This window comes from Lissotriton helveticus, chromosome 4_1, assembly GCF_964261635.1.
Source record: "Lissotriton helveticus chromosome 4_1, aLisHel1.1, whole genome shotgun sequence".
Taxonomy (NCBI): domain Eukaryota; kingdom Metazoa; phylum Chordata; class Amphibia; order Caudata; family Salamandridae; genus Lissotriton; species Lissotriton helveticus.
The window spans coordinates 170587978-170601452 of NC_136063.1; the positions used below are offsets into that span (position 1 = coordinate 170587978).

Here is a 13475-nt window from a genome sequence, read left to right on the forward strand (position 1 = left end):
GTATTGCCGCTAATAGTTACCTCGATCATGCAAGTTACATGCACATACCTGACGCAGTCCAAGGCTACACAGTTGAATACACCGGTGACTGGCAGTACAAGAGTGAACACACAGACAATTGCTTTCTTCCAGACTTGAGGTTCCACATCCCTCTTCAAAGATTGATTGCACACCTGCAGTGTAGGAAGAGTTAGATCATCGACCAGCTCTGTCCATATCCTCGAAGGTTAGGGGATCCAAGGGAGATCCCAAGGTAGTGGACCAGGTGATATCTAAGAAGGTCTCTGAGATAGCATCACAGGTTAAGCCTGCCATCATGGTTGTCAGCAGAGTCCTTTAGGGTCATAGGTTCACTTAGTACCGATAGTTCGGTAAAGCTCTGGTCACCAGTAGCTTTGAACAGTGTCTCAGATCAGGGGATGCTGTCTTAACAGATGTAATTATGTGCTCCAAAATCTTGCTGATATTTGTATCAAAGAAATCAGCCAGATCATCACAGAGTTCCTAGGAAGATGTAACGTCTTGCTTTGAGCAATCCAAGTCTGTTAGTCCCCGAAGAATCTCAAAAACCTTTTTTGCCTCATTGTTGGCTCCAAGAATAGTATTAGCATAAAATGGCTTTACCGACCTCTCTTTTATAATCACCTACCACACTCTTAAGACACTTTTTATCTGCATCGGAATAACCCCTAGGCCATTTGCTAATATGCATCAGCCTAACACTTCCATTCATTTACAACTCCGTGTCTTGTGGGGTGATTGGCTCAGCCTGCTGGTGGAGGCCTGAACATTTAATCTTTCCAGTGTTGGGTGTTACAGGAGAAAGTATGGGCCCCCTGAGGCTGGCTTCTGCCTTCTGCCTATTTGTTTATTAACTGGGGTGCAAGTTCCTGGCATTGCCCAGGTGCACGTAGTGTGTCCATCAGTGCTTTATTAAAGGGCAAGAAAGGCTCTTGGAAGGTCTGCCACTGAAATCAAGGGAGTGAGCTTGGGATCCATGCCATGGAAAGAAAGGAACTAATGTCAGTGCATGGAGGTGGCAGCTATGTAGGGTCCCGGCATCACATTCAGGATGGGACACAATGGATACAGAGCCGCACAATGGAACCAATCAATGTGCAAGGGAATAGCTGAGAAAAAATCTCTGGATCCAGTCTGGTGCTGGGGAGTAGTCGCAGGGTGAAGAATCTGCAGTTAGAACCATGAATATGGTGAAGCTCAAAGATGAAAGAGATTCAGGTTTTCACTAGTGCCTGACAACACATTATCACCATCACCAATGCTTTCAAGATGACAGGGCCTTGTGAAGCTTATCATAACAAAAACTCTGAAGAACATTTCACTCAACGGGAGACACTGGAGGACTGCTTAAAAATGAGTTGGAGAAAGGCTAGACTACCAAACACTCATGGGCTAACAAAGATCTACAAGGAAATCCTTAAACTCTCAAGATAACTTTAGACTCTCCATTTATAAACCAAATTGGATAAGGGTAAATATCACATGGATTAGGAAAATATATTCTATGCTTCAATGACAGTCACTTCTCATTTCCCACGAACAACCGCTCAGGCTATTTCCATAAAAAAAGTCAATTTGAAACATCAACCACTGAAACTGAGCACTTTTTCATCCCACCCTTTCCTTTTCCGCTGCCAATATCTTTTACAGACCCCAAATGATACTTGTTGTATCACATATCTGAATGCAATGACAGAAACAGCAACATACAAGTCAGTTAATACACTATGATAAACACAGCTTTTAAGTGTAAGTGTTTTAAAACCACGCCCTTAATTAAATCGGCCACACCCCTTTGAGAGACAACCCCCCCGTTTTTTCATCCCACTTTTAAAGCCCTGTTGCTGCCACTCACTAAATATGCCCTCTGAAAGCTCTCTTACCTCACTCGTGACTCGCTCCAGGGTCTCTATACCAGGCAGCCAGAGGTGGTTGATTCCCAGAGAGCAGCACAGCGCCGACTGCCCCCAGGCCAAAATGAGCGCGAGAGCGCGTAGCACGTGACACTCACTGCTACGTCGTTCTCATCGGGACGCGAGGGCAGGGCTGGCCAAAATAATAAATTATTTAATGTCGCCCCCCAGGGCCGTCATTGGTAGCGCTCGCGCGCTACAAGATTGATTGACGGCCCTGGAGGCTGGGACGGGCAGCAAATTCAAACTCGGGACCGGGACGTCGTGGCCGCAATTTTTGAAGCACTGTGGCTGCCAATGCTGAGATAAATGAAACGTAAAATACTCGCTTTCTGTATAGAATGTATAGAGAATACAAAAAATAATGTGAAAACAGAATGATGATTTAGTGTACTTTTTGGGCGTAAAGTCGTCCCTCATGTATTCTAAAGAAATCACTTCCTGAGAAGACAACCAAACATCAAAGCTTGAGACAAGAGAGTGATACTCTTCTGGGCGGAGTCAAAGACCGAAGTATGTACATTTTAAAGAATCGGCACAGTATGTATTGCAGGCAAATGCGCTGTTAAGCGAGAACTAAAAGTGGAAGGCACACAATTAATGATACGAGAAAAGCAAAAAAATACAGCACAGAAAACAAAACAGATATTTGACATTTTATATCATAAAATGATTATTATTTAGGTATGGGATAGTTTACATAAATATTTTAAACAATGTTATTCCTAAAGCATTTGCCTATTCGTTTTCCAGTTCTTCCCAGTTCCACCATTATACTTGGGTTAAGTAAAACAATTGGAACTGATTTGTAGCATGTTAAAAGTCAAATAACGACATCATCACTTTATTCGTTTTGGGAACTTATGCATCCGCAGTTAATCACCCTGACACATCCTGTAGGACATTTTTTGGCTGGACTGCCTTATATAATTTACAGAGATCCTCTGTTCTTTCATCGTGTCGTGTGACTTCTAATTATGTGTAGAAGAAACAGAAGGTTAAAGTGCAGTGAACAGGATTTTTAACTACCCACACAAAAAGAGAAATTGGAGTAGACAAGAAGAAAATAAATTAGCACGCATGCTTTCTACATGTGTGACTGCCGCAGTTATAACAGCAGCAGGTCAGGTCAGTAGAGCGCACAGCGCGCACTTTCAAACAGGGCCGTGCGCGGCCTTTATAATTTATTTGGGGACACAGTGTCCCCAAATTAATTATAAAGGCAGCAACAGGCCACCAGTGCCGCCCGGCCGCCACTACAAATTGTGCCGCCTGGGGCGGACCGCACCCCCGCACCCCCCTAGCTACGCCGGTGGTGATTACCCTGCAGTTACTACATAACGACTCTGTTGAAAAACGACCCTCTCTGCTGAGTCACTCCCAAAGGTTTTGCCTTCCTCCTCCTACTTTTTACTGAATTAATTTTTGTTGGCCTTAAGACCCTGTGCACTTTACCACTGCTAAACAGTGCTATAGTGCCGGTGCTCTCCGCTTTCAAATTGGTATAATTGGTTTACACCTGTTTGGCATATTTATTTTACTTTTAAGTACCTTGTAGAGTGGGATACCATATACCTAGGGCTTGTAGATTTATCATTAACCCTGGGCGGGCGGCTACGCTCCGTGCACGGAGTGTGCGTAGTGCCGGCTTCTACGCATTTTGCGTAGCAGGCGTAGAATCCGGCACTACGCACGCGCCGCAGACGGAGCGTAGCTGGCCACCACCCGCCTCCCTCCCGCCCTCCCTAAAATTAAAACGCACTTACCTTGCCCGCCGCTGCCCGCCGCGTCCCCGGGGCTCGCTATCTTCATGGCTGCCGTCTTGTGTATCTAATGCGCATGCGCGAGCGGCCGCGCATGCGCATTAGTACACAAGACGGCAGTCATGAAGATAGCGAGCCCCGGGGACGCGGCGGGCAGCGGCGGGCAAGGTAAGTGCGTTTTAATTCTTTTCCACTTTTAATTTAAAGTATTTAGGGAGGGCGGGAGGGAGGCTTGCGGTGCGTAGTGGGGCTACGCGGAGTGCGGAGGTGGGCGTAGTTTCTCGCCCACTTCACGTAGCTCCGCGAAGCCCCACTACGCCCACTACGCCCAGGGTTATTTATCATTACAATTTTGAAAATGGCACTGCTAGAAAGCTGGCATTTTCCTGATCTTAGCCCCGTGTGCCTACAGCCTGTCTCTGATACACTTAAGGGGAGAGTGACAGCTGGTCTTTGTGTATCCCCCCTAGACAGCCACACACAATGGGAGCTTAGTTGTGACTTGATAGTCCATCCTAGGATGATGTGAGGGAGGAGCTGGGCTCAGCCTTACTCTTACAGTTGTCCCCACGCAAAGGACTGCATACCCTCCTTTAGGGAGTCTGGGGTCAGGGCAGGAAGGGAGGACCTCTGTGCACTTCAAAGACCATTCTTTGAAGTCTCCCCCACAGCAAAGGCACGGCTATGTATAAAAACCTCAGTACACTTCTGGACCTGTGGATACTCTGCCAAGAAGAAGAACTGCTGTGCTGCTGAAGGACTGCCACTCTGCTGGACTGCTGCTCTGGAAGAACTGCTTTCTTGCTGTGCTGACCTTCTGCCTCCTGCCCTTCTAGTCTAGGTGAGAAGGACTGGACCTGCATCACTAGAATCCCAGATCCCAGAGTGACTCCAAGGGCTAGTTGGCTAGACTTCTGAGCTGAAGTCTCTGGGACATAGCAGACTTCTAACTATCCTGCTTCTGCACCTTGACTCTGCCATCTGTGAGTCTACCCTGCCAAGTGCTGGCACCCCAGGCCTGGACCCTTGAAAGTGGGCCTACGGTGCTTGCTCAACTGAACCAACGCATCTTCGCTGCTGAGGAGACAGAACTGGCATATTGCAGTCATTGCAAGATCTGCACCAGTGCATCTACCCTGTTGCTTGGACCAGAACTGGTGCATCGCTGCCTTTACATGGCTTGGAGATTCCGCTCCATCTTCAGAACCACTGCTGCGTGACGCTCTCCAAGTCGAGTCCTTGCATCTCCGTCGACGACAGCACCGATGTTGAGCTTAACCTACATATCGCAGCAACCCACTCATCGGAGTAGACGCATCGCTGCTTTTGTGTGACAAAGTCCAGTGCATTGCTGCCGAAGCGTGGATCAACATCGGCGCTTTGCCCTTGCACTTTACAGCCACAACGTCGACAGGATCTACGACGTCAGTGCAACCTGCACCAAAGTACTTTCGCTCAGCTGGCGCAAACTGGTCCCTGTGGCCGGCCCGCACTTCATCTTGGTCAGTCTGAACTTTTGACTTTTTACAAGACCATTGCCACCAGATGACCCTTGTTGGAGTTCAGTGCCTTTTGGCACTATTTGCACTTAAAACTTCTAAAATCAGTATCTCTGGTTCTACTTATTGGATTTTTGTCATTTTGTTCTCGCTTTATTTATTATTTCTCAACCGGGAGCCCTGTTCTTAGCTTTTATTGACCTTATGTCTGCATTTGATCAGGTGAGCAGGAAGAAACTGTGGGACTTATTGACCTCTTTGGACATCAAATCCACCATTGTATCTCTTAGTAATGAATCTTTATGCCCATACCACAGCGGCAGTAAGATTCTCTCGAGTAGGGGGGGTCGTACTGAACATTCTAACTGCTCCAGGGGGGTTCGCCAAGGCTGCATTTTAGCCCCTCGAAGCAGCCCTCTTTCAAATACAGTCTGATTGCCCCAAAGTCTGCAGGAAACTTTTGCCAGTGTTATTATATGCAGACGACGCTGTACTAATGGCATGCACAGCTCTGGGCTTGCGATTTTTAATTGATAGGTTTGTTGATTTTATGGACAGACTGGACCTGTTAGTCAACTTTACAAAGTTGTATGTTTTGGAAGTTGGCCCTCGGGCTCTCTGGTCTAAAACTTTTAAAGCGGGATCCCAGACTCTTGCAAAGTTCTGAGCCTTCCCCTGTCTGGGAATTCTATTTGACAAAAAACAAAATTGGAAAACATTGATGGAGGGAAAGTTGAGGGACCTGAATAAATATACAGGGCAATTGGCAGCTATTCTCCTAGACTGGGTTCTTGGATGCCAGATGTGATGTTAAAATTGTATCAGTCTATATGCACCTCAAAGGCTTTATATGGTAGTGAAGTATGGGGGTATACTTCAGCACATACTCTACAGGTGTCCCAAAACAAGTTCTTGTGACAAATATCGAAGGTCTCTCAAAGCACGCCTTCCTGTTCTGTACATGAAGAGCTAGATGTCAACTTTTTAGATAACTACGTGGCAGTAAGGCCTTTATTGTGTTGGGTAAAGATATGGTCGAGAGAGGATAAGGATCTAAAACACCTGATCATATCAGACTGCTTGTCTCTTGAGCATGCTTTTAAAATCCCATGGTTATGGTAGCTGACTAGGTGGCAGTAAGGCCTTTATTGTGTTGGGTAAAGATATGGTGGCGAGAGCTCTTGAAACCAACAGTGCTGGTGCACGCTTTGTTAAAGTCAGTGCACGGAAGGGAAAACTCTCTCTCTACTCTTACAAGTGCAACCAACAGGTTTTGAATCACTCGTTTTAGGTTCAACCTTCTCCACCATCTTTTGGCATCCCCGTCAGGATTTGCTGACCTAAATGTGCGAGGACCATGTGGCTGTGACTCTAGGTGTCCACAGGACATGTTACATTTTGTCCTTTTGTGTAAATATTTTAGCCTCCCAAGATGGCAGTTTCTTCGCCCCCTTCTAAAGTCTTTTAATTTTAGGCAAGCCAGAGTAGCACTTATGTTTTTACAGTTGTTGCCTAATGAACTCACACTTGGTGCAATGACAAATTTCTTGCAGGCTGCCTGTAGATCAAGACTATCTAGACCCGACTGACTGTCGAATGGCTTTTTGTGTCTGCGCTATCTTTTTTTACTTCCTTTTATTCACTTGAGACCATGAGCTGTGTTTTATCTTAATTTTTAACTGGATGTGTAATGATGATTTTCTATTGTTTGATTTGTATCTTTTATGGTTGCAATTGTTCACGAATAAAGATTATTTATTATTATTAAATAAAGCTGTCTTTCTAAACTGGTGTGAGATCTTTTGGAGTGATGCTTTCTCTGTTTTTGGGGCGGCGCGCCTGGTAGAGATGGTGGGAACCAAGACGCAGGATTTGGATTTCTAAGGGTAGTTGATACTATGAGAGGGGATAAGACAGGGATAGCGTCGGACTGGGGCAAAAAATAGGCCTGGGCTTCAAAATAAAAGCAGCCCCCGTTAGCAAACCAGATAATGAAAAACAAAGGCCCACGTGTGGAAATCAGGACAATTTTGAACTTTTAATGACACTTTGTACTGTTATTCTGCGAGGTGGAGTATCATACTGCATGCATTTCTTTTTCTTGTGGGCACCGTTTGTGGCAGTATCGGTGTAATCAACAGTAAAAACTGGACCAACTTGCCATAAAACCGGCCCATAAATAGCTACAAAACCCGATCCACGCACTAATTTGTCAGACCAGACCCTTGAGAACTGGCTGAATCCCACCCCCTGGTACGGGTTGGAATGGGGGAAGGAAAGCCGATATGCCGGCTTGAAGTTGTTCCTTTTTCCTTTTAAAATGCAATAAAGACACATTGAACGTTAACATTTAGGCAGTAGAAAGTTACAGGGCAGTGACAGGGCATAAAACATTAACATTTACACGCGTTGTAATCGCATCTTTCTACTTTGACCAAACGTTGTGATCCTGGGCACCACGTTTCAGGAGCATCAATCCCAATGTCTTTCCAAAAAGGGGCGCTTGGAAACTGGATAGGCGCTGCTACGTAAACGATTAAAATGGCACCCGCAGAGTGCAGGACCTGGCGGCGGTGCACCTGACATGCAGCGATTCACGCGGGAGCCCGGATAATAACATCTCAGTAGGAACCGATACTTACCCAAATACTTAATAACAGCTGTTTGACAGGAGGTGTCGGTGGAGGTGCAGTTGCTTACGGTCTGACAGTCGCTGTTCTTACTCGCGCCTGTGCATGTGTAGCACTGCAAGGAATGCACTGGAAAGAATAAAAAAAAAAATCATGAAAACAGACACGAAACTTTACTTTTCACACACATGCAACCCAGAACTTTGCCAAAATAATAATTTGATAGCTCCCTTCACAGACTTTTAGGTCTCGCGTGCGTTGCAGGGCAGAGCCCTGCTACGCCTCCACAAGAGTTTTTGTTGAAGATGATTTTCAGAAGAGGGCTTCAAGCCCCACCCCTCATACCCATTGGCCAACGTCACCGTTTATGTTAAACGGTGGCCTGTCATTGGAAATTATGGGGCATATTTATGAGTTCTAGCGCATCTCTGCAAATCAGCAGGGATGCGCCAGAACAAATGCGTCACGCAAAACTACCCTTGCATCACGGCGGATGCGCTGTATTTACAATGTGGTGCTCCATTGCGGAAGGGTAGGCAGATGCGTGACGCATCTCGTGACGTAAGGGCGGCGCATCGCTGGAGTCGCGTCGCGCTACTGCAGCAATGCTCGGGTGTGCCCTATACTTAACGTGCTGCGTCAGTCCTTATGCCTTCTTCAAGCAGGCGTAAGGAATTGACATAGCAGCGTCGCACAAGTGCCTGTGGGAAATCTTGTAGATTTCACGCAGGCACTTTTGCCAGGCGCACCTGCCCCGGAACGCCCACCCTGCGCCGGAACGCCCACATGTGGCGCAGGGCTTTACAATGTGACGCATCTGCCTAGATGGGTCACGTTGTAAATGGGTCGCAGGGATGCGCCACGTTTACGCCGCTGTTGGGTGACGCAACGGCGGCGTAAACGTGGCGCAAGTGCCTTGTAAATCTGCCTCTAGGTGTTTGGGTTTCCTCCCTTTGGCTTTCTGTGCCGGCCCACCCGGACTGGATTGCCTGCTTTGCTTCTGTCGCAAAGCACTTTCTTATCTTTATGGGGCCATGTGTTTCTAACACATGGCCCCATAAAGACAAGAGATTGGCTGCAGCGCGGTCCTCCTTTCACTTTCGAGACTGCACTTGCTAGTTCGAGCATTGGAGACCTCCTGTTTACTTTAGTACTTTTATTTCTGTGTGATTGAAAACAGGCCTGTAAATCTTGTCATGGCGCTGTTTTCATGTTTCACCATGGACCGGTGCGACAACACAGCTGGCATCTGCATCGAGAGGAAGCTGCTTTAAGCAATATGGTCACTTAAAGCCAGATTTGCATCACCTGGGCTCAAGCTATTCATGGGAACCTTTTGTCACAGTGCTTAAGTGCAAACATTCACGCAAAAAAATAAATTCTTCCTTCATCAATTTGTATCCCTTTTAATCAGGAAATATGTTGTTTAGGGTTCTGTGATTTAGCAGCAGACAAATCATTATTGATTTGCAAGTGCACAGCGGAGTGAATGAATCCTAGTCTAAAAATAGATCCGCTTGTGAAAACGTGAAAGAAGTGAATTCAGTGCACCGTTAATATCAATACTAAACGCTTGCTCTGGCATGTGGGAAACAACATTCATGATGCTTTTTTTACACTTCAGAATCACTTGAAGGAGCATTCGAAAAATGGGAGCAATTTATACTCTAGAAGCCCATGGCAAAGGGGTTGACTTTAACTATCCGTTTACTGCTTCAATGGCAAATCCGTCTTTCATCACGTTGGGCTTCTCTGTCGGGACTTCGTAAAGGGGTCGGGTGTTATGTTTGTTTGTTATTTATTCGCATGAGGCTGCCTTTTGGTGCACAGCGGTAACGCAGCTCTACTAGTGGGCACTGGAGCAGGCACACACCAGAGGGCAACTCTGACAGACGCCTTGCCAACGTGCCTCCCAAACAGGCACTACTAACAGATTCCCTCTGCGTCCTCCGAAGTTCCACGGTAGGTAACTTTTACTAAGTTAGTTAATGGGACTGTTTCTTACATTAAAGCGCCAAACGCAGACCTGGTATGGACTTCTTAGCGCTACACAGACACAAACAAGATGCTCACAGGTTAACACAGGCAGAAATGTCGCAGAGGCCAGCCACCAACGGGGGCATCAGAGGCCGGCGCCATAACAGACGCCGAGCCCCCCACCCCCCTCCGGCCAGAGCAGTTCGGGGAGCGCGAAAGCGGGGAAGAACCCCAACCAGGGGCGGCTCTAGGCTCATGGTGGCCCTGGGCAGGGAGCATAGGGGGCCCCGGAAGAGGCGGTCGGGGCGGGGCGGAGCGCGGAGGCCAGTAAAGAGGGGGGGTCAGGGTGTTTGGAAGTAGAACAGAGCTGAGGCCGCCAAATCCCTGCCAGGGGCCGCCACGCAAATATGTATCCATCCTCAGAGGATTATTATATTAAGGATATATATTGGCGTGGTGGCCCCTGGGGTTTGGTGGCCCTGTGCAGATGCACAGCTTGCACATGCCTAAGGCCGCCCCTGCCCCAACGCCCACACCCCCCCCGCCCGGCAGACACGGCGGCGCCACCGCCCCCCTCTCCCCCGGCCAATGGGCCCCCAGCAACGTTCAAACGGCCCAATGGGGGGGGGGTATGGCGCGAACGGCGGCCACCGGCGCGGGGGGGGGGATAAAAGACCGCTCCCCCAGGAAGATTCCTATCGTAGGAGTGGGGGGAGAAGCACGACAGAAGAATCGTTGACCCACCCACCCACACCTAGCAAGCAGCCATGGCGCAGGGCTGCTGGAAGGGCAGGAGGCGAGAAACAACGGGGACAATGGTTGGCACAGAAGCACACAGGAGGGCGGTGTGCTGAGACAGGTCCACTTGCCTTAGGATGCCTCATGGCTGGGCGAGGGGACCGAAGGACAACAGGTAGAACCGTTCACCTTACGATGCCTCACGGCTGGGTGAGTCGGCCTACCAGAGGGGTGTAAACGGAGACGGCGCTCGCAGCCCAGCCCCCCCGCCAGTTGGCAGGGCACAACAGGAGTCCAACAAGGTAGCGAGTTGGGCCTAACTCCGGGACAATGGCTACACCGCCCCCGCCGTCAGGAGGATAACAAAGCAGACTCAACCGAAACAACTGCCAAGAATAGAGTGTACAAGTATGTCATGCCACACTGCCATTTACAGCTGAATAAAAGGTGGTACTGAGTATCCAGAAAACAATTTGTACCCCTAATAAAAACTGCGGCCAACAAATGACCACCACAAGAAGAGTGTATGTTGGCTTATTTTGGCAAACCGAAGGGGGGGGTAGTGTGCAGAGGGAGCACACAGGGGAGAGAGTGGGGCTGGCGCGGGAGTTATGAGAAAACGTTACTCACTGCGGTAAAGAAAGAACTTCTGGTGGGTTAAAGGTGCATCATTGTATTAAGGCACCGACAAGCTATGCAGCACAACAACACCTCTCGAAGGAGGTTTAAAAGGGCTAAATGAAGATCAGGGCCGATTACAGCATGTGTGCAATAATATTAACTCCTTAAGTAGCGCACAGCACAAACTGAAGTGCCATTTAATAATAGGTGGCATCATTACTCATACTCATTTAATCTCAGATTGAAGGATGACATGCTGAGTCGACCCCTAAAACTGCATGCAGCACCCAGACCTGCTTTAGGACATCAGTCACGTGGTATCGTCCTGTCAGACACTATAGTTGACTGTTATGAACAATGGCGCTCTAACAAGCTATTCCAGTAAAAGGCACTATAGGAAGCTGTCCCCTGCAGTGGCGCTTCACACGAGGATCTGTTCAGTAAAGTCAGGGCTCGAGTCGGGGTACCACGCGGGTGGACGGCGTCCCCCCACTTATTTAACCGGGAGCTTGATAACTGGAGCAAATGTTGCCACACATTCACTCTTTGGCCTCTCTGGGGCGAGATCGGAGCTCATTCAGAACGCTGCTCACGCGCTGGCTTCTCTGATGCAATCGCATCTAAGGGGTGAGCGAGGGGAGGCAATGAGTCTAATGGTGCAAGACACCTTTCGTGACGTCACTTCCTGTCATGACGTTAGCGTCCCCCCACTTCTTATTTTTAGGACTTGTGCCCTGAGTAAAGTACACCTTTGAAAAATGTTCTACAGGACTGGCCATGTGAAGGGAACTTTGCAGAGGCTCCGTGGCCTATACTCCGTTCTCTTATTAAATGATCCTTTCTTGAACGTTCCCCATATTATTATTTTTGGGGATGAGGTGGACTGGGTGGGATTACAATGAGTGCATTGGCCTTAGAGAGACATGTAAGTATGTTTGCAATATGAACTGAAGGCAATGCTTACACATGCAGATAAGATGGGAAACACAGACTCATGGCAGCTTGAAGGGAAGTGGGGAAAGATACAGTCTAAGATGGCAGGAATATTTGGAAGGAGGGTGCTTTGAATTCCCTCAAATAAGGAGCAAGCATGACATGCGAAAAGAGGAAAATTAGCAGATTCCTTAGCCAGAAAGCAAAGATCCAGGCAGTCCTTGCGATGGTAATATCCCACATCAATTACGCCAATTCTCTATAAGCCATTATCTGACCCAGGGTGGTGTGGAGTGCAAAAAAACGATGGATTTGGGCCCAGATCTTTTGACTGGGGGAGTGTGTGACATTGATCCACATTCAGTCCATCACTTGTTGTTTTTTGCAATTCTCTATACCTTGGCATCCCGTCCTACCTCATCAACCGCCTCCAAATGATTCAAAATAATGGCGGCCAGGCTGGTCTTCCAAGGAAATAGGCACGAACATACCACCCCATTGCTGAAGAAGCTTCACTGGCTCCCTATAACCCAGAGATGCGCCTTCAAAGTGGGATGTATCATTTTCAAATCCTTGAACAATAAAAATCCAAAATTTATCAATAAATTGATAAACAGATACACTCCTGCCCGCAACTTGCGATCTGCCCATCTGCACCTTTTGGTCGTACCTCCCTTCAGGCTAAAACGTGCTGGAGGGTCAAGATTCGCCATCCTAGGCCCCAAAATGTGGAACACCCTACCTCTTGAAACTAGAGCATGCACAGATCTCATGCGGTTCCGCAAACTACTAAAAACCTGGCTATTCAAGCAGGCATACTGTTAACTTCTCACTCTACTCAAGCTGGTTCACCTCCATCTCAGCCTAACAACCGTAGAACAGCGCCAAGAAACCAACCTGGTGTACGGCGCTTAACAAATAATGTTTAACATAACATAACATAACATAGCATAACTCAAGCATCTCTGCCCGTATACAGAAAGTCTGTAGCCATGACCTGTCCTATAGTTGTTTGCATGGTCTGGTGCTACATCAGAATGACCATACACAAGAACCAGACTAGTCGGCAGCTTTACGGTGCACAATCTTCAATACGTGGGTAGAAAAGAGGATATAAGTGCCCAGCCTCGCTGGAGGTATTCTTAAGGCGTGAGAACAGAGGAGAACAGCTGTTACCTGTACATGCAGCTAAATGACCGATTTATTTATTTATTCACATAGTGCCAACCAACTTCACCACACTGGGGTTCAGAGCGCTGTATCTAAGGAGTGTGCGAAAAGACCAGGGTTCTGTTCTGTTATTCCCATGTCCTTTTGTGCTCTTTTACTGCTCACCTCTGCATTGCTTCTCCTTGAAGGCTGGCCACTACATTTCTCATC

General features: G+C 47.7%; 1 protein-coding gene across 1 annotated transcript in view; it reads right to left on the reverse strand.

Annotated features, from left to right (window-relative positions):
* Positions 1 to 13475, reverse strand: part of LOC144828467 (lymphocyte antigen 6E-like) — an 87411-nt gene that overhangs the window by 55533 nt on the left and 18403 nt on the right. Inside the window, exon 2 of the mRNA XM_078686656.1 lies at positions 7839 to 7955. Within this exon, the coding sequence (XP_078542782.1) occupies positions 7839 to 7955 (117 nt within the window). The remainder of the gene's footprint in view (positions 1 to 7838; positions 7956 to 13475) is intronic.